General features: G+C 42.7%; 1 protein-coding gene across 1 annotated transcript in view; it reads right to left on the reverse strand.

Moving 5' to 3' along the window:
* Positions 1 to 22,159, reverse strand: part of CDYL2 (chromodomain Y like 2) — a 211,182-nt gene that overhangs the window by 26,366 nt on the left and 162,657 nt on the right. The window contains exon 3 of the mRNA XM_033219103.1: positions 9,468 to 9,685. Within this exon, the coding sequence (XP_033074994.1) occupies positions 9,468 to 9,685 (218 nt within the window). The remainder of the gene's footprint in view (positions 1 to 9,467; positions 9,686 to 22,159) is intronic.

Consider the following 22,159-nt stretch of genomic DNA (forward strand, 5'->3'; position numbering starts at 1 on the left):
CCACATGACAGCAGTCTGGCTATGGGAGCAGCAGGGAATGAGCTCTGTGCTGCTCAGGGGAAAGTAGACCCTTCTCCCCTCCCAGACTGTGGATTTTAGGATGGAGCCAGGGTCTGAAGCTGATCTCCTGCCACATGCTGCGTTCTGAGGCCCAAGCATCATCCAGACCCTCCAAGTCTGTGTACTAGCTGTACCAATCCTCTCACAGCCCTGCACACTCCCCAACTCCTTCCAATCATAACCTTGCAGCAACACTACGCATCTTGACTATACAATGTCTCTTGGGTGCCTGGTATTCAAAAGGACTCATGGCAATGTGGCCAGGCTGAACAGGTGCAGGCTTTGGAGACAAGAAGCCTACGATGGAATCAGCTTTACCACAAACAGGCTCAGCCCTTCTAGTCCTTCTGCTACCTGTTTGCCATACCACAGTCAGGACAAGCCACTCCAGCAAATAATTTATTTTTGCTGTAGGAAAATTCTCCCATGAGAAGCTAAAACTCCAAGCCTGCCTTGTATGTGGATTTGAAGTTCTGAGTTACCACATCCACATGGGGAAGAATCCACAGATAGAATTTAACACAGAAATTGGACACAGGCTAGTAATATCCCTGAGGTGTCTGATGGAAATGAATGTAAAAGTACTCTGGGGAGAAACTGCAACCCAGACTGCATGGGAATTATACAGGGAAAAAAATCCTAGCTGAAGATGAGCTCACAATCAAAAATCACAAAACACTTGAGAAAATACAAGTTGGCACACTCAGCAAATGAGAGGATTACCTAACATGACTTCAAGTAATAGAAGGATCCAAAAGAGACTGTAAAATAGGGGTGTTTAAAATAATCACAGAGAGGAAAAGAGACACGAACATAAGAAAAGAACAGGAGAATATGAGGAAAAAATAGATTTGAGGAGAAAGAAACATCTGGAAATGAAAAACAAGTCATGGATGTCTGCTGAGATCAACAGCAGATTAGGTGGTGCTAAAAGGAGCATAAATTAACTGAAAGACCTGAAGTAATTGACCAAAATGTAGCACAGAAAAACAGAGGTGGAAAATATAATGGAGAGATTAAAGACAAGAATGCTAAGATTTAAAATAGGTGCTGTACGGATTCTATCAGGAGATCACAGAGAAGAGGAGAAAGTCAATATCGAAAGAGATAAAGGATGAGAATTTAACAGAGTTGATGAAAGATCCACTAGTTTCCCAAGGCTGCTATAAAAAATTACTATAAATTTGGTAGCTTAAAATAACATAAACTTATTATCTCATAGTCCTGTAGGTCAGATGTCTGATGCAGGTAACTGGGCTGAAATCAAGTTGTCAGCAAGGCTGCATTCCTTTGTGGAGGCTCTAAGGGAGAATCATTTTTTTGCCTTTTCCAGCTTATAGAGGCCACCCACATTCCTTGGTTCATGGCCCCTTCCTCCATCATCAAAGGCAATAATGCCCAGCTGGGTCTTCCTCACTTTCTCAGTTTCTGTCACTCTGACAGATTCTTCTGCTTCTCTCAACTACATTTAAAGACCCTTCTGATTACATTAAGCCCATCCAGGTAGTCTAGAATACTCTTGATTTTTAAGGTCAGTTAACTGGCAGCCTTAAATGCATATCTGAAACCTTAATTCCCCCTAGCCATGGAACCTAGCATAGTCATAGATGCTGGGGATTTGGACATGAATATCTTGGGGAGAGGGCTTCTATCTACCACCGACTTGAATCCTAAACTTTAAGAACTGAAACAAAAAGCTAAGCAATAAAAATAACAATACATGCACGCACAGACATATCATATTTAAACTTCAGAACATCAAAGACAAAGCAAAATCTTAAATACATCCAGAGGAAAAAGAAAGCTTACCTACAGAGGGCAAATATTTGACTGGAGGCAAACTCTACATAGCAGAAATAAATTCCAGAAGGTAGCAGAATACAATTGTCAAGGTGCTGAGGAAAACAACTGTCAACAAATTCTTCACTCAGCTAAATTCACTTAAAAGGAAGGGTAAAAATTAGGCATTTTCAGTAAAAGAATGTTTACCATTTTTAGACCTTCACTAAAAGAACTAAAAAGGAATGTACTGCAAGAAAAAGAAACCATATTCAGAAAGAAAAATTGACATGCAAGGAATAATAACCAGCAAAGAAACGGGTGGCTCAAGCCTGTAATTCTGGCACTTTGGGAGGCTGAGGCAGGCAGATTGCCTGAGCTCAGAAGTTCGAGGCCAGCCTGGGCAACATGATGAAACCCCAACTCTCCTAAAAATACAAAAAAAAAAAAAAGAAAGAAAGAAAAAATTAGCCAGGCATGGTGGTGCATGCCAGTGGTCCCAGTTATTCAGTAGGAGGATGGGAGGCAGAGGTTGCAGTGAACCGAGATCGTGCCACTCTACTACAACTTCGGTGACAGAATGAAATCCCGTCTCAAAAAAAAAAAAAAAAGGAAAGAAATTGGTGAATGTGTTGTTAATATAAGACTGACTAGGCTAGACGGCGGATCACGAGGTCAGGAGATCGAGACCATCCTGCTAACATGGTGAAACCCCATCTCTACTAAAAATACAAAAACTAGCCGGGCGACGGGCGGGCGCTGTAGTCCCAGCTGCTTGGGAGGCTGAGGCAGGAGAATGGTGTAAACCCAGGAGGCGGAGCTTGCAGTGAGCTGAGACCCGGCCACTGCACTCCAGCCTGGGCGGGGCAGAGCGAGACTCCGTCTCAAAAAAAAAAAAAAGAACTGACTATAAAAATCCTAATACTGATATTAATTTGAGGGCAGAGGTTGGTATGGCGTAGAACTGTAGTAGCAGGCAATAATATTGTAGAGGATAAGAGGAGGAATGAGTAGAGTTAGAGTATGTCAAGGTTATATTCAGAAGTGGTGGAGGTAATTACACTTAGCCTTTGTTATGTGTATATAATTTAGGGATAACTTCTTAAAAATACATGAATTACAATGAATGGGGGGGAGGATAAAATAAAGAACACCCAATCACTGGATCGTTGAAACAAGAGCAGAAAGTATACAGTGATAGAAAACAAGGCATGGCATGTGCCTGGGTGAAGCTTAGAGTCTAACAGAGAGGACAGTAAGTGAGCAAACTTCCAAAGGATCATTATTAAACACTCCACAGGCATCACCACAGCATATGAAAGTTAGGGGGAATACTGGAAAAATATTGTTTTTTAAGGTTAAATTTTTAAAAGAACTCCCATTTCTTAAGCACCTAGTAGTGCCAGGAATTGCACCAGGTAATTTCCACGTAATATTTTATTCCAAATAAAAATCTGGTACGGTAGGAGATGGTATCTCAACCTTGCAAGTGACACCATGAAGACTCAGAGAGGTACAATAAGATGTCCAAGGTCACACCAGCAGTAAGAGGCAGGACCATGATTTAAATCTCATGCTAACAACTCTTTACTTTCTCCTACTTCATACTGCTGGGTGATTTTTTAAATGGATAGGATTTTAGTAGAAAAAAACAGGACTAGATGTCAATCTGAATTGAGAATCTCCAGGCCTGCGCCCTGCTGGAAGGATAGAATAAGCACATTCCAGCCTATTTGGGTATAAGCAACAGATATTCATTTTGAACATCAAAAAAGCTCACAGGCCACTATCTTATGGGTCCTTTCATCCATCTGCCTCTAGAAATAGATACACTCTCACCTATACATGAACTCTATTTTTCTGAGAGGCAATAAAAAAAAGAAACCCTGCTGTAAAGAGGTGAACTGAAATTCTATAGATGACTCAGAGAGTAGCCTTTCTGGCTAAGGCCATACTTACCTATTTGTCAATTTAAGAAAAAAATAGAAGACCAAACAAAGCAGACATCTCATTTATGAATTAATTAAATTGAAAATAAATTTGCATTTTATTGACACAAAAGAAGTACATACTATACTGTTTTTCGTTTTTAAAAAAGTTATATCTAGTGTATATCTCTTTTCTTTCCTTTTTGGTGTTGGTAATTCAATTTGGACAGATGGCTAAGATTCTACCTTCTTGAAAGACCCCAAATTTTATAATGTAACTGGTTCATTTAAAGTAAAATGTTCTAAAGTTAGTCCACATTCTCTTGCCTTCTTAAACAGAATATACCGTATGCATATAACTACTTCTCAATGGTCACCAGCTGGCCTATAACAGAATATTCCTCTTAGAGGCTTCTGGGATGTGATTCTATAACAAATAGTCCTAGCCTGCTATGCATTTTGAAGTCCTAAATATGTCCTGTAAATTCATTGCTCTCATTATGCACTTCCTAGCTGCCACTTGCACCTGCTATTAGTTGTCTGCTAGAGAGAACAGACTGCCCCTCTATGACTTCTAGCTTTGGATCTGGCATGTGTTTACAGCCAGGCAACCAAATTCATTAGAATGGGATGTAAAAGAGGAATCAACCAGGGTCCCTCTCTGTATACTTCATCTGAACCTGCTGCAATCCAGTCACATCAGGCCCATCTTAAATGCAACCACTTTCAAAGGACATTTCCCCATATCCCAGACTAGATGCACACTCTCCTTTCTCCCAAAACCCTGAATACTTTAAATGCCTGTTGTGATTCTTCCAACAAACTCCCTTGTAGAATGTGCACCTCCTTACTGTATCTTGACTTCTACGTGATTTAAACCCCTGGTATTCACAACCTTCTGTAACCCCCACCCTCAAGAGAAGATTGGACCTAGTGACCGGCTCCAACAGAAGATGCCAAAATGATGGCATGTCACCTTCAGGAGGAGATTAGGTGACAAAAGGACCATCCTCTCTTGCTATTTTTCTGGGAGTTCTTGCTCTGAGGGAAGAAAGCTGCTTTGTCACGAATAGCCCTCACAAGAGGCCCACATGGCAGGAAACAGATGCACCCAACAACCACACGGGTGAGCTTGGAAGTGAACTCTCCTCCAGTCAAGCCTTCGTGTGAGACTGCAGCCCCAGCCTCCACTTGACAGCAGCCTTGTAAGAGGCCTTGAGCTGGAAGCATCCAGCTGAGCCATGCCCAGATTCCTGACCCACAGCAATTATGAGACAATAAGTGTATGCTGTTTTAAAATGCTAAGTTCAGAACAATCTGCTACACAGTTATAGATAACTAATACAATCCTTTAAGAGCTAAAATAGTATACTTACGCTCTTTATATCCTTTGTAGCACCTAGTCCAGACCCTTTCACATAAAAGAACTTAACAAATGTTTATTGAATTAAGAGAATGCCAGTCTTTACCTCCCAAGAAATTTACAGTCTAGTGGAGGAGGGGGAGGATATCAGACATTTAACAAGTTACCCCATAAATATATGTAGACTAACAACTGTGATAAGACTTGCCGAAGTGATGGCCGAGCTGAGACCTGAAGGAACAGCAAGAGTGAGGGAAGCAAGGAGGAAGAAAGGCCCGTTCCAGTCAGAGGGACACATATAAAGGCCCTGGGGCAGGTGTGGGCATGAAAGCAAGCCAGGTGACTGGGGTACAGGAGAAGTACGTGAGGCGGGCTGCACGATGAGGTGGGACTGCGCCACACTGAGGGTTCTGCCTGTCAGCCAGGGTAATCAGAAGCCATCGATACATTTGGTTGGGGAGGGGTGTGCGTATAAAGGGTTGACTTGGCCACAGCTGCATTTCTGGAAGATCATTCTGCCTGCCTTATGCAGAATGTATTAAACGGCAGGAAGCATGAAAGCAGGCAGACTTACGAGAAGGCTAATTACAGTAGTCCAGACAAAATAGCCTAGTAGTGGACTGTAATGGTCATGGTGGAAATAGAAGTAAACATATGAAAGAGCTATTCAAGAATAAAGGTGAACCGGCCTTGAGACAGGTTTGGACATGGGGTCATGATAAGAGGGGTGTGAAAGGGGACTCCTGCATGTCTGCCGTGTTCCTGGGAGTGGTGGCAGGATTGTGGGCTGAGGCCGAGGGCACTGAAGGAAGACCTGGAGTCTTCTCCCAGCGGGGAAGTGGATAAGCTTTCAATCAAGGAGAACTTTGTGTAATCTGTTTCACTGACTCCTTCCTTAAGGGGCATTTCTGTTCATCTCCTGGTTCTCTGCTGTATCCCAGACAGGAAAAATATTAGAGTAAACCCACTGGTTTCAGAATCTACTTAATGTACACAGTAATGTATGAATTTCTGGCCTTGAGGCCACTCCAAGCAATGTCACCTATACAACTAGAAAAAGTAGTTTAATTATAACCATGAAAGTGGTCGCCTTCTGGTTCCTCCATTCACAAGCAAGGCAAGGTCTGCTGGTGGACTTTAAATGGTCTCTGCTTCACGTTATCAATGATAGGACCATTTATTAGATACCTCCTGTATGCCAGGTACTTTGTGGGCCCCTGTGCATACATTATCTCTAATCTCGCCAGCAAAATACTGTAAAATTTCTATAAAGGAGGAAGCTCAGAGCAGCAAAGTAAATTCTCAAGGTCACAGCATGGTAAGTTGAAGGCAGGATTGGAACCCAGGTCTGCTAGACTAAAACCTGTATTCCTCCTCTCGCACAGCCTCTTCATTTCAGTAGGACCTTCATTAGGGGCTGCTTTACCCAGTCAGCTGGCTCACCCACATACTCAATCCCCTTCCGTTGCTGAGACAGCTGAAAATACCAGATCATTCACTTTGACTGTTTTCCTCCTGTTCTGTAACCGACCGACGCTGATTAGGAAAGGAACCTCAATTAACCAAGCCCGCAGCTCAGGAGGTGAGAACCTGTGCACCTCAAATCAGTCGAGCACAACATGTTTTCCACGATGAGTGAGCAACAGTTACCACCCAGGGCTGCTCCACAGAGGGAACGAGCTGGAGACTTCACATGTATGCAGTTTGTTGAAAGAAAATCCTGTGCCTTTTTCGAACACGCTTTTAGAAAGTAGTGAAGTAGAAAGAACCTGGGAAAAACTGGTCTGTGCAGATGTCATGATGAGCTTAAAATAAGGAGGTTTCCAGGTGTATAAACATATGAAGAGCTGCTTTCGGGGTGGACTGCACGCTCTAGGCTTCGTTGAATTCTGCACAGAGGTCTACACAGCAGAGAATCCCAGGGATGTTTCTGTTACAGGTGGAGGAGGAAGCAGCCCCCAAAACACCATGCTCAGAGAAGGCGCAGCACACAACTACCACCCCACAACCCCAAGGCTTTAGCCATAGTGCTTCCCTCACCATGTGTCAGTCATTCCAGACGGCCATGCACACAGCCCTGTAAAAGAACTAGGGTCTATTTCAACCATAATAATAATGCAATCAGAAGTTGAAGATCACAGCACCTCCCTCCCACCCACCCACTTCCTGTGCCTCCCTGAAGGTATGGGGTACACTGGGCAGTGCCAGGCCATTCTAGTATCCCAGTGTGAGTGAGTGGTCATCCCTTGACTGCATCCCCCAAAACATACCCTTCTCATTAACCTCCCATTGCTATTATGAAAAACAGAGTCCAGGATATTTCAAGGACAGAAAAGGGGTCTTCAGTGGGCCTGGCACGGGGATGAACGGAGAGACAAAAGGGTGGGCAAGAACAGAACCCCTGCCCTCCTGGCACCTACTTAGTTAAGTTGTGAGACCCTAGCTCAACTGGGTTGTTTAAGCCTAAATTTCCTCATCTGTACAATGTGGATCATAACAATCCTACATCAGAAGGGAGGTGATGAGATGACACAAGATAAACAGCAAATACAAGGAACGAAGAGCCCCTGCTCACTGGCCGTCGTCACTGTTATCGCCATTTGCCACTCTACTGCCCTACCCCAGGCATCTTGTAGGAAAAGGCTGCTCAGTGGAGCATGTTCCCACCTTTGTGCCGTCAAGAATCTCTTCCCTTCTCCCGCCATGTACCCTGTATTTTGAACGATGTTGTCAACCTCACTGCGTTAAGTATTCATTGGTTCCCTATTTTATTCACCTAAGACATAAGCATGATTAATATTTAAAAAGTAATGTAAAAAAGCGGTAAAATAGACTTCATCAAAATTTAAAAATTTGTTTGTCATAGGGCACTATCAAAAGAGTAAAAAATCAACTCTCAGAATGGGAGAACATATTTTCAAGTCATATATCTGATAAGGGCTTACTATCTAGAGTATATGAAGAATGCTTAAAAGTCAACAATAGAAAGAAAAGTGACCACATTTTAAAAATAGGCAGAGGATGTGAAGAGAAAGGGGCGAGAGAGATAAATGGCCTATGCACCCATGAAAAGATGCTCAACATGACTAGCCATCAGTGAAATGCAAACCAAAGCCACACTGAGACACCACCTCACATGCACTAGCGTTGCTATAATAAAAAAGGCAGACATAACAAGTGTTAGCGAGGATACAGAGAAACCAGAACCCTCACATACTACTGGTCAGACTGTAAAATGGGGGAGCCACTGTGGAAAACAATTTTTGCAGGTCTTCGAAAAATACAGTAAGCAATATGATCCAGCAATTCCAACAACTGGAAAAGATCCAAGAAAATTCTATTAGAAATTGGAAATATATCCAAGAAACCTGAAAATATATAAATATAAGTTCACATAAAAACCTGTATATAACATTTGTGGAAATATCATCCATAAAAGTCAAAAGTAGAAACAACACAAATGTCCCACAAATAGAAAAGGTGATAGATAAAATATAGTCTATTCATACAACGGAACATTATTTAGCTATAGAAAGGAATGAAGTGTGGATACACACTACAACACGGGTGAAACGGGTGAAACTACAACACGGGTGAAACATGCTAAGTGAAAGAAGCCAGACACAAAAGGCTACATACTGCACGTTTCCATTGATACAAACTGTCCGGAATAGGCAAATCTATAGAGACGGAAAGTAGATGCGTGGTTTCCAGGGTGTGGGGAAAGGAGAATGGATGGCAGTTACTATTTCATGTGGGCGAGGTTTCTCCTTGGGGTGATGAAGATGTTGTGGAATTCAATAGTGGTGATGCTGGCACAACCTTGTGAAAACACTAAAAATCGCTGAATCGTACATTTTAAAAGGGTGAAATTTATGGTATGTGAAACCGATCTGTCTCAACTATACATATAATATGTAGCAACATATATAATATGTATTATAAACTGAGTGAGATACATTAACTGAGTGAATGATGCCTGCAGCAAACAAATATGACATGCTGATGACAACAAAGTTTAGCTGCAAAAGCCCAAGATGTGACATTTGGATTCTGAGTCTGCCCCTTGGCTAAGTCTGTGTCCACCATCAGTTCAGTGAGTCCCTTTCCTCATGGACTTCATCTATAAGATGAGATGGTATTATTACATGGTCATAAAGATCAAATGGGAGAATGTATGGAAAATGATCAGCAAATTGTGCCCTGCAGTCAAATTTTTAGGCATGCTGGTTACCGTCCTCAGCATCCTGATGGAAGAAAGCAGAAAGCCAATGTCCCATTCTGAGTAGAAGGAGCCACAGCCCAGCCTGCCCTTCCCTCTGGCTGCCACCCCTTACCTCAGGTGTCAGGGCATTGTTATCCGAGGTCTGACTGGACAGCAAGATGTGCGTGAACCCTTCTTCCTTCCGCACGACGATGTCTCGAAACCGACAGTTGCTTTCATTCTGGCGGACACTGTACCTGAGCCTCTTGTCAAAGACATAGTCTTTCTCCGTTTCCAGCTTCTTCTTCATTGGACTATGCAGGTTCAATCCTCCGTTGGTCAGAGCAGAGCCTTCCAAAACCAGATAAACAATGTAAGAAACTGAAATGGGCCACAATCCTTGAAGGACGTGATCAGAGGATGTTGGGATTTCCAATGGAAAGGCTTGAATGTGGCTGGGACACACCACCTCCTCCCCTGTGCTACCCTCTGTTCTAGGAAGAGGGAAGATGAAGAGACAGGCTGAATTCCTGCATCTCCAAATTCAGAAGAGGACCTAGAGGGCTCTTTGTGGAGGCCCTGTGCGGTCCTCTATTCTCTTCTCCCATACATCAGCTTCTGCTCAGATTCCTTGGCCACAGGGAATCCACTGACCACCATGAGAGGCAGCCCTCTCCACTGGTGGATGCCTATGAATGACAGGAAATTATCAATAAGAGCAAGACCAGCAGCTAACCTTTATCCAACCTGTATTATGTGCCAAGCACCATCCTCAAACACATCACGGGCATGATCTTATTTAATATGAGAATCAGAGATGGGGCTCTGGGACCCCCCCAATACTTCCTTGGGGGCTGCCTTGAGATGAGACGGATGAGTACCAAGCAGGCAGCGTCCTTAGGTCTCTCTCCTCCTCTCGCAAATCAATTACAACGGTTTTGCATTTTTCTCTTTCACATATTAACATTCACAAATGGCCTGAAAGCGCCCTGCTTAAAAGGTCTGAAAACTAAAAACAGAATGATCCAGATGTATAATGGTTCCCAGTCTTCGGCCTCACACAGGATACATCAGGAGCTCTGGGGTGTTCTAAAGAAAGCAAGGCCAAGCCAACACCTCCAAACCTCCATTGGAAGCAGGTACAGGAAGAGGCTTAAATGTGTATTTTGAAAACATTTCCCAAATACCACCATCCAAAAGGAGAGAGACAGAGAGAGAGAGAGAAGGAAGATACAAATTACCAACATCAGAAATGAAAGAGGGGGCATCACTATTGATGTTATAAACCATGCTACTATAAAGACACACACACGTATGTTTACTGTGGCACTATTCACAGAAGAAAAGACTTGGAACCAACCCAAATGTCCATCAATGATAGACTGGATTAAGAAAATGTGGCACATATACACCATGGAATACTATGCAGCCATAAAAAAGTATGAGTTCATGTCCTTTGTAGTGACATGGATGAAGCTGGAAACCATCATTCTGAGCAAACTATTGCAAGGACAGAAAATCAAACACCGCATGTTCTCACTCATAGGTGGGAACTGCACAATGAGATCACTTGGACACAGGGCAGGGAACATCACACACTGGGGCCTGTCATGGGGTAGGGGGAAGGGGGAAGGATAGCATTAGGAGAACTACCTAATGTAAATGACAAGTTAATGGGTGCAGCAAACCAAAATGGCACATGTATACATACGTAAAAAACCTGCACGTTGTGCACATATACCCTAGGACTTAAAGTATAATAAAAATAATAAAAAAGTAAATAAAAATAAAAGGATAATAAAGGAATACTAAGAAAAACTGCTCTGCCCATGTATTTGATAACTTAGATGAAATTTCTTTAAAGACACAAACTTCCAAAATATACACAGGGAGAAATACATCATCTCATCTGAATAGGCCTATAAAAAAAGAAATTGAAGGAATTTCTACTACAGAAATTGAATCAATAATTAATAATCTAACAAAGACAGCATCAAGCACAAAGAATTATACCAAACATTTCTGGAGGAAATAATACCAATTCTCCACAAGCTGTTCCAGAAAACAGGTTCAGAGGAACACTTCCTAATTAATTCATTCCATGAAGCTTGCATTGCCCTAATACCAAAGCCAGATAAAGACATTACAAGAACACAAGATAGTAGACTGATATCTCTCATGAACACAGATGGAAAAATAATCTTCAGCAAAGTATTAGCACATCAATGTATAAAGAGAGGTATATGCCACAATCAGATATAAGAAGCTGGTTCAATATTTGGAAATTAATCAATGTGATCCACCATGTCAACAGGCTAAAAGAAGAAAAACCATATGATCATATCAATTGATGTAGAGAAAGCATCTCACAAAATCCAACAGAAAGGGACTTCCTCGTCCAATTGTCTCTGTTAGCAGACGACATGATTGTATACTTAGAAAACCCTATCATCTCAGTCCCAAATCTCCTTAAGCTGATAAACAACTTCAGCAAAGTCTCAGAATACAAAATCAATGTGCAAAAATCACAAACATTCCTATCCACCAATAATAAAGAGCCAAATCATGAGTGAACTCCCATTCACAATTAGTACGAAGAGACTAAAATACCTAGGAACACAACTTAAAAGGGATGTGAAGGACCTCTTTAAGGAGAACCACACACCACTGCTTAAGGAAGTAAGAGAGGACACAAATGGAAAAACATTCTATGCTCATGGATAGGAAGAATCAATATTGTGAAAATGGCCATACTGACCAAAGTAATTTAAAGATTCCATGCTATCCTTATCAAGCTACCACTGACTTTCTTTACAGAATTAGAAAAAACTACTTTAAATTTCATATGGAGCCACAAAGAAGCCTGTATAGCCAAGACAACCCGAAGCAAAAAGAACAAAGCTGGAGGCATCATGCTACCTGACTTCAAACTATACTACAAAGCTACAGTAACCAAAGTAGCATGGTACTGGTACCAAAACAGACTTATAGACCAATGCACCAGAACAGAGGCCTCAGAAATAACACCACACATCTACAACCATCTGATCTTTGACAAATCTGACAAAAACAAGCAATGGGGAAAGGTTTCCCTATTTAATAAACGGTGTTGGGAAAACTGGCTACCTATATGCGAAAACTGAAACTGGACCTCTTCTTTATGCCTTATACAAAAATTAACTCAAGATGGATTAGACTTAAACGTAAGACCTAAAGCCATAAAAACCCTAGAAGAAAACCTAGGCAATACCATTCAGAACATAGACATGTGCAAAGACTTCATGATTAAAACACTAAAAGCAATGGTAAGAAAAGCCAAAATTGATAAATGGGATCTAATTAAACTAAAGAGTGTTTGTACAGCAAAAGAAACTATCATCAGAGTGAACAGGCAACCTACAGAATGGGAGAAAATTTTTGCAATCTATTCATCTGACAAAGGGCTAATATCCAGAATCTACAAGGAACTTAAACAAATTTACAAGAAAAAACCCAAACAACCCCATAAAAAAGTGGGCAAAGGATATGAACAGACATTTCTCAAAAGGAGAAATTTATGTAGCCAACAAATGTATGAAAAAAAGCTCATCATCACTGGTCATTACAGAAAAGCAAATCAAAACCACAATGAGATACCATCTCATGCCAGTTAGAATGGCGATCATTAGTAAGGCAGGGCTGGACAGGATGTGGAGAAATAGGAAGCTTTTACACTTTTGGTGGGAGTGTAAATTACTTCAGCCATTTTGGAAGACAGTGTGGTGATTCCTCAAGGATCTAGAATCAGAAATACCATTTGACCCAGCAATCCCATTACTGAGTATATACCCAAGGGATTATAAATCATTCTACTATAAAGACATATGCATGCACACGTATGTTTACTGCAGCATTGTTCACAACAGCAAAAACTTGGAACCAACGCAATGCCCATCAATGACAGACTGGGTTAAGAAAATGTGGCACATATACACCATGGAATACTATGCAGTCATAAAAAAGGATGAGTTCACGTCCTTTGCAGAGACATGGATGAACCTGGAAATCATCAATCTCAGCAAATTAAAACATGAACAGAAAAACCAAACACTGCATATTGTCACTCATAAGAGGGAGGTGAACAGTGAGAACACATGGACACAGGGAGAGGAACATCACACACGGGGGCCTGTCTGGGGGCAGAGGGCTAGGGGAAGAATAGCATTAGAAGAAATACCTAATGTCAATGACGGGCTGATGGGTGCAGCAAACCACCATGGCACAGGTATACTTATGTAACAAACCTGCACATTCTGCACATGTATCCCACAACTTAAAGTCTATTAAAAAAATCCTTTAGTTACTAAAAAGCACAAACTTAAAAAAAAGAAAAGAAAAGAAAAAGAAACGGACTTCTTCAATTTGGCAAAGAACATCTACAAAATAACTACAGATAATGTCATACTTAGTGGTGAAAACCTGGATGCTTTGCCCTTAAGATCTGAAATAAGAAAAAGATGTTCTCTCTCTTCTTCAATATCATACTGAGAGTCCCAGCTATTGCAGAAAAACATTTTAAGGGAAATACAAGTGTATAGAGTCTGGGAAGAAATAAATAAAACGATTTTTGTCCACAGATGACAAGACTGTCTACATAGAAACTACGAAAGAACTGGATTAAGGAAAAAAGATAAAAAGAAAAACAAGGCCGGGCGCGGTGGCTCAAGCCTGTAATCCCAGCACTTTGGGAGGCCGAGACGGGCGGATCACGAGGTCAGGAGATCGAGACCATCCTGGCTAACACGGTGAAACCCCGTCTCTACTAAAAAATACAAAAAACTAGCCGGGCGAGGTGGCGGGCGCCTGTAGTCCCAGCTACTCGGGAGGCTGAGGCAGGAGAATGGCGTCAACCCGGGAGGCGGAGCTTGCAGTGAGCTGAGATCTGGCCACTGCACTCCAGTCCGGGCGACAGAGCGAGACTCCGCCTCAAAAAAAAAAAAAGAAAAACAATTACTCCTGAACTAATAAGCAAATACAGTAAGGTCAATGAATACAAAGTTAACAGACAAAAGACAGTTACTTTTTCATATACCAGCAATGAGCAACCGGAACTTGATGTTTTTTAAAAAATATATTGAGTTTCAGTATTTAGTAAAATAGAGAGATTATACTTAACAGTAATTTATTGTATATTTCAAAGTAGCTAGAGGAACTGGAATGTTCCCAAAACAAAGACAAGACAAATGTTTGAAGTGATGGATATCTCAATTACCCTGATTTGATCATTACACATCGTATGCAGGTATCTAAGTATCACATGTAAAACTATTATATGTAAATTTTAAAACTTTAAAAAATATTGTTTATGACAGCATCCAAAACATGAAATACTTAGATATAAATCTAATAAAATATGTACAGGATCCATAAGTGAAAAATTATAAAACTGTGATGAAACAAAAAAAATCTAAGTAAATGGAGAAATAGTCTGTGTTCATGAATTGAAAGACTCATTTTTTTTTTTTTTTTTTCTTGAGACAAGGTCTCACTCTGTCACCCAGGCTGGAGTGCAGTGGTGCTACCAGAGTTCACTGTAGCCTCAACCTCCCAGGCTCAAACTATATTCCCTCCTCAGCGTCCCAAGTAGCTGGGACTACAGGCATGTGGTAACACACCTGGCTATTTTATTATTTTTCGCAGAGACAGGGTCTCACTATGTTGCCTAGGCTGGTCTCAAATTCCCAACCCCCAGAAATCCTCCCGCCTCAGGCTCCCAAAGTGCTGGGATCACAGGTATGTGCTACCACACTTGGCCAAGACTCAATATTTTTAATATGTCAATTCTTCCCAACTTGATCTATAGACTCAATGTAATCCCAATTCAAATCCCAGCAAGCTATTTTGTAGATACTGGCAAACTGATTCTAAACTTTACTTGGGAAGGCAAAAGACCTAGGTAATACTGATGAGTAAGAATCCAGTTGGAGGACTCACACTACCCAATTCCAAAACTTACTACAAAGCTAAAGTAACCAAGACAGCGTGGTGTTGATGAAAGACTAGATACATGCATCAGTGGTATATAACAGACGACCCAGAAATAGATGCACAGCAATATCCTGAGGTGATCTTTGGCAAAGAAATAAAGACAATTCAATGGAGAGAGGATAGTCTTTCTCAACAAATGGTACTGGAACAAATGGATATCCATTTGAAAAAAGGAAAAAAAGAACCTAGACACAAACCTTGTACTTTTCAAAAAAAAAAAATTAACTCAATATGAATCATAGACCTAAATGTAAAATGCAAAATTATAAAGCTCCTAGAGGATAATATAGGAGAAACCCTAGGGAACTTGGGTTTGCAATGAGTTTTTAGATACGACACTAAAAACATGATCCATGAAATAAAAAAACTGTTAAATTGGACATTACAAAGAACATAATTTAAACAAAATAATTTCAATAATTTTAAAATGGGCAAAAGATCTGAAGAGACACCTCAACAAAGAGGTTATACAGATGACAAATAAGCATTATGAAATGATATTCACCATCATTTTTCATGAGGGAACTAGAGCAAGGAAATTAAAGCCAGGAGGTACCACTACACACACATTACATTAGCTAACATCCAAAAACCCGACACCACCAATAGCTGGAGAGGATGCTGAGTGACAGGAACGCTCATTCACTGCTGGTGGGCATATAAAACGGCACAGCTACTTTGTAAGACAGTTTTGTTTTTTCTTAAAAAGCTAAACATAGTCTTACCATATCAATCAGCAACCACCATTCCTAGGTATTCACCCTAATGATTTGAAATCTTAGAGTCACAAAACAAAAGCAAAACACAAAAAACTGCAGCTTTATTCAAAGCACTGAAAGCTGGAAGCAACCATTATGTCTTTTAATAAGTGAAGGGATAAATAAACTGTGGTACATCCATAATATGGAGTATTATTCAGCAATAAAAAATGAGTTATGAGGGAATGGAGCAAGATGGCAGAATACAAGGCTCCATGGATCGTCCCCTTTCCTCTGCAAGGACATCAAGTTAACAACTATCCACACAACAAAAACGACCTTCATAAGAACAAAAAATCAGGTGAGCACTCACAGACAGTACCTGATTTTAACTTTATATTGCTGAAAGAAGCACCGAAGAGGTAAGAAAAGCAGTCTTGAATCACAAATACCACCGCTCTCCCTTTCTCTTGCAGCAGTAGTGTGGTATGGAAAGCATGTTTGTGCACTGTGGAAAAGGAGACTGTAGCAATTGTGAGGCATTGAACTCACTGTTGTCCTGTTACAGCAGAAAGCAAAACCATACCAAACTCAGCTGATGTCTACCCACGGAGGGAGCACTTAGACCAGTCCTAGCCAGAGGAGAATCACTGATATCCCAGTGGTCAGAACTTGAGTTCCTGCAAGCCTTGCCACCACGGGACAAAGTGCTCTGGGGCTCTAAATACACTTGAAAGGCAGTCTAGGCCACAGGGGCTAGAACTCCAAGGCCAATCCTAGTCCTGAACTGGGCCCAGAGCCAGGAGACTCAGGGGGCACACAACCCACTGAGATACCAGCTGGGGTGGCTAAGGGACTGCCGGTATCACCGCTCTCCTAACACCAGACTGCACACTTCAAGTCTCCAAAAGAGATGCTTCCTTTCCACTTGACGAGAGGAGAGAGAGGAGTGGGGAGGACTTCGTCTTGCATTTTGGTTAACAGCTCAGTCACAGCAGGATAGGGCACTGGTCAGAGTCATGAGGCCCTCTTTCTAGGCCTAGTTCCCAGATATTTCTGAACACAGTCTGGGCCAGAGGGAACCTGCTGCCTTCAAGGGAAAGGACCCCATCTTGGAAGGATTCATCACCTGCTAACTGCAGAGCCCTGAATAACCAGCAGCAATATACAGGGACCACGTACAGGGCCTTGGGTAAGACTCTGAGACTTAGTGGCTTCAGGTGAGACTCAGCACATTCCCATCTGTGGCAGCTATGGGGAGACATAAATACCTAACCCTTCAATTCCCAGACACAAACATCTACAAGAATCAAGACCATCCAGGAAAACACAACCTCACCAAATGAACTAAATAAGGCACCAGGGACCGATCCTGGAGCAAAGGAGATATGTGACCTTTGAGGCAGAGAATTCAAAGTAGCTGTTTTGCGGTAACTCAAAGAAATTCACAATAACACAGAGAAGCAATTCAGACTTCTATCAGATAAATTTAACAAAGAGATTGAAATAATTAAAAAGAATCAGGCAGAAATTGTGTAGCTAAAAAATGTAACTGGCGTACTGAAAAATGCATCAGACTCTGAATAGCAGAATTGAACAAGCGTAAGAAAGAATTAGTGAGCTTGAAGACAGGCTGTTTGAAAGTATAAAGTCAGAGGAGACGAAAGAAAAACGAATAAAAAACAGTGAAGCATGCCTACAGGATCTAGAAAATGGCCTCAAAAGCGCAAATCTAAAGAGTTACTGGCCTTAGAGAGGAGGTAGGGAAAAAGATGGGGGTGGAAAGTTTATTCAAAAGGGTAATAACAGAGAACTTCCCAAGCCTAGAGAAAGATATCGATATTCAAGTACAAGACCAAGCAGATTGAACCCAAATAAGGCTATCTCAAGGCATTTAATAATCAAACTCCAAAAGCTCGAGGATAAAGAAAAGATTCTAAAAGCAGCAAGAAAAAAAAGAAACAAATAACATACAATGGAGCTTTAATACATCTGGCAGCAAACTTTTCAGTGGAAACCTTACAGGCCAGGAGAGAGTGACACGACATATTTAAAGTGCTAAAAGAAAACAACAAACAAACAAAAACCTTTTACCCTAGGACAGTATACCTGGTAAAAATATCCTTCAAACATGAAGAGGGAATAAAGACTTTCTCAGACAAACAAAAGCTGAGAAATTGTATCAACACCAGAACTCTCCTACAAGAAATGCCTAAAGGTAGCCGGGCGAGGTGGCGGGCGCCTGTAATCCCAGCTACTCGGGAGGCTGAGGCAGGAGAATGGCGGGAACCCGGGAGGCGGAGCTTGCAGTGAGCTGAGATCCGGCCACTGCACTCCAGCCTGGGCAACAGAGCGAGACTCTGTCTCAAAAACAAACAAACAAAAAAACTAGCCAGGTGAGGTGGCGGGCGCCTATAGTCCCAGCTGCTCGGGAGGCTGAGGCGGGAGAATGGCGTAAACCCGGGAGACGGAACTTGCAGTGAGCTGAGATCTGGCCACTGCACTCCAGCCCGGGTGACAGAGCGAGACTCTGTCTCAAAAACAAACAAACAAACAAACAAAAAAAACTAGCCAGGCGAGGTGGCGGGCGCCTGTAGTCCCAGCTGCTCGGGAGGCTGAGGCGGGAGAATGGCGTAAACCCGGGAGACGGAACTTGCAGTGAGCTGAGATCTGGCCACTGCACTCCAGCCCGGGCGACAGAGCGAGACTCTGTCTCAAAAACAAACAAACAAACAAACAAACAAAAAACTAGCCGGGCGACGTGGCGGGCGCCTGTAGTCCCAGCTGCTCGAGAGGCTGAGGCGGGAGAATGGCGTAAACCCGGGAGGCGGAGCTTGCAGTGAGCTGCGATCCCGCCACTGTACTCCAGCCCGGTGACAGAGCGAGACTCCGCCTCAAAAAAAAAAAAAAAAAAAAAAAGAAATGCTTAAAGGAAGCACTTCAATCAGAAAGAAAAGGATGTTAATGAGCAATAAGAAATCATCTGAAGGTATAAAACCCACTGGCAATAGTAAGTTCACAGAAAAAACAGAATACTGTAACACTGTAACTGTGGGATGTAAACTACTCTTATCAAATAGAAAGACTAAACAATGAACCAGTCAAAAATAATAACTACGACAACTTTTCAAGACATAGTACAATAAAATATAAATAGAAATGCAAGTTAAAAAGCAGGGGGATGAAGTTAAGGTATAAAATATTTATTACTGGCTGGGTCCAGTGGCTCACGCCTATAATCCCAGCACTTTGGGAGGCCAAGGCGGGTGGATCACTTGAGGTCAGGAGTTCGTGACCAGACTGGCCAACATGGTGAAACCCGGTCTCTACTAAAGATGCCAAAATTAGCTGGGCGTGGTGGCATGCCCCTGTAATCCCATCTACTTGGGAGGCTGAGGTGGGAAAATGGCTTGAACCAGGAGGCGGAAGTTGCAGTGAGCCAAGATCTCACCACTGCATTCTAGCCTGGGCAACAGAGCGAGACCCCATCTAAAAAAACTTATATATTTATTAGTTTCTTATTGTTTGTTTGTTTCTTTATGCAAATAGTGTTGTTATAAGCTTAAAATAACGAGATATAAGGTATTATTTGCAAACCTCATTGTATTACTCCATTTTCATGCTGCTGATAAAGACATTGGGTAGACTGGGAAGAAAAAGAGGTTTAATTGAACTTACAGTTCCACATGGCTGGGGAAGCCTCAGAATCATGGCGGGAGGTGAAAGGCACTTCTTTTTTTTTTTTTTTTTTTTTTTGAGACGGAGTCTCGCTCTGTCTCCCGGGCTGGAGTGCAGTGGCCGGATCTCAGCTCACTGCAAGCTCCGCCTCCCAGGTTCACGCCATTCTCCTGCCTCAGCCTCCCGAGTAGCTGGGACTACAGGCGCCCGCCACTTCGCCCGGCTAGATTTTTGTATTTTTTAGTAGAGACGGGGTTTCACCGTGTTAGCCAGGATGGTCTCGATCTCCTGACCTCGTGATCCACCCGTCTCGGCCTCCCAAAGTGCTGGGATTACAGGCTTGAGCCACCGCGCCCGGCCGAAAGGCACTTCTTACACGGCAGTGGCAAGAGAAAAATGAGGAAGACGCAAAAGTGGAAACCCCTGATAAAACCATCAGATCTCATGAGACTTATTCACTACCACAAGAACAGTATGGGGGAAACCACCCCCATGATTCAATTATCTCCCACCGGGTTCCTCCCACAATTATGGGAATTATGGAAGTACAATTCAACATGAGATTTAAGTCAGGACACAGAGTCAAATCAAATTATTCCACCCCCGGCCCCTCCAAATCTCATGTCCTCATATTTCAAAACCAATCATGCCTTTCAAACAGACCCCCAAAGTCTTCACTCATTTCAGCATTAACCGAAAAGTCCACAGTGCAAAATCTCATCTGAGACAAGGCAAGTCCCTTCTACCTATGAGCCTGTAAAATCAAAAGCAAGCTAGTTACTTCCTAGATACAATGGGAGTACAGGTACTGGGTAAATACAGCTATTCCAAATGGGAGAAATTGGTCAAAACAAAAGGTTTACAGGGCTCGTACAAGTCCAAAATCCAGCGGGGCAGTCAAATTTTAAAGCTCCAAAATGATCTCCTTTGACCCCAGGTCTCACATCCAGGTCATGCTGATTCAAAAGGTGGGTTCCCATGGTCTTGGGCAGCTCCATCCCTGTGGCTTTGCAGGGTTCAGCCTCCCTCCTGGCTACTTTCTGGGTTGGCATTGAGTGTCTGCGACTTTTCCAGGTGCCCAGCACAAGCTGTAAGTGGATCTACCATTCTGGGGTCTGAAGGACGGTGGCCCTTTTCTCACAGCTCCATTAGGCGGTGACCCCGCAGGGACTCTGTGTGGGGGCTCTGAGCCCATAGTTCCCTTCCACACACCCTAGCAGAGGTTCTCCATGAGAGCCCTGCCTCTGCAGCAAACTTCTGTGTGGGCATCCACACATTTCCATACATCTTCTGAAATCTAGGTGGAGGTTCCCAAATTCCAGTTCTTGACTTCTGTGCACTTACAGGCTCAACACCACATGGAAGCTGCCAAGGCTTGGGGCTTGCACCCTCTGAAGCCATGGCCCAAGCTGTATGTTGTCCCCTTTCAGCCATGGCTGGAGCAGCTGGGACACGGGGCACCAAGTCAGTCCCAAGGCTGCACACAGCAATAAGACCCTGGGCCCAGCCCACAAAACCATTTTCCGCTAGGCCTCCAGGCCTGTGATGGGAGGGACTGCTGTGAAGACCTCTGGCATACCCTGGAGACATCTTCCCCACTGTCTTGGGAATTAACATTCAGCTCCTCATTACTTATGCAAATTTCTGCACTTGGATTGACTTTCTCCTAAAAAAAAAATGGGTTTTCTTGTCTATCACATTGTCAGGTCACAAATTTTCCAAAGTTTCATGCTCTGTTTCCCTTTTAAAACTGAATGCTTTTAGCAGCACCCACGTCACCTCTAGAATGCTTTGCTGCTTAGACATTTCTTCCACCAGACACCCTAAATCATCTCTCTCAAGTTCAAAGTTCCACAAATCTTGAAGGCAGGGGCAAACTGCCACCAGTCGCTTTGTTAAAACATAACAAATGTCGGCCGGGCGCAGTGGCTCAAGCCTGTAATCCCAGCACTTTGGGAGGCCGAGACGGGCGGATCACGAGGTCAGGAGATCGAGACCATCCTGGCTAACATGGTGAAACCCCGTCTCTACTAAAAAATACAAAACATTAGCCGGGTGAGATGGCGGGTGCCTGTAGTCCCAGCTACTTGGGAGGCTGAGGCAGGAGAATGGCGTAAACCCGGGAGGCGGAGCTTGCAGTGAGCCGAGATCCGGCCACTGTACTCCAGCCTGGGCCACAGAGCGAGACTCCGTCTCAAAAAAAAAAAAAAAAAAAAAAAAACAAATGTCATCTTTGCTCCAGTTCCCAACAAGTTCCTCATCTCCATCTGAGACTACCTAAGCCTGGACCTTATTGTCCATATCACTATTAGGCTTTTGGTCAAAGACATTCAACAACTCTCCAGGAAGTTCCAAACTTTCCCACATTTTCCTGTCTTCTTCAGAGCCCTCCAAACTGTTCCAACTTCTGCCTGTTACTCAG

This window comes from Trachypithecus francoisi, unplaced genomic scaffold, assembly GCF_009764315.1.
Source record: "Trachypithecus francoisi isolate TF-2019V2 unplaced genomic scaffold, Tfra_2.0 Lachesis_group10, whole genome shotgun sequence".
Lineage (NCBI taxonomy): Eukaryota > Metazoa > Chordata > Mammalia > Primates > Cercopithecidae > Trachypithecus > Trachypithecus francoisi.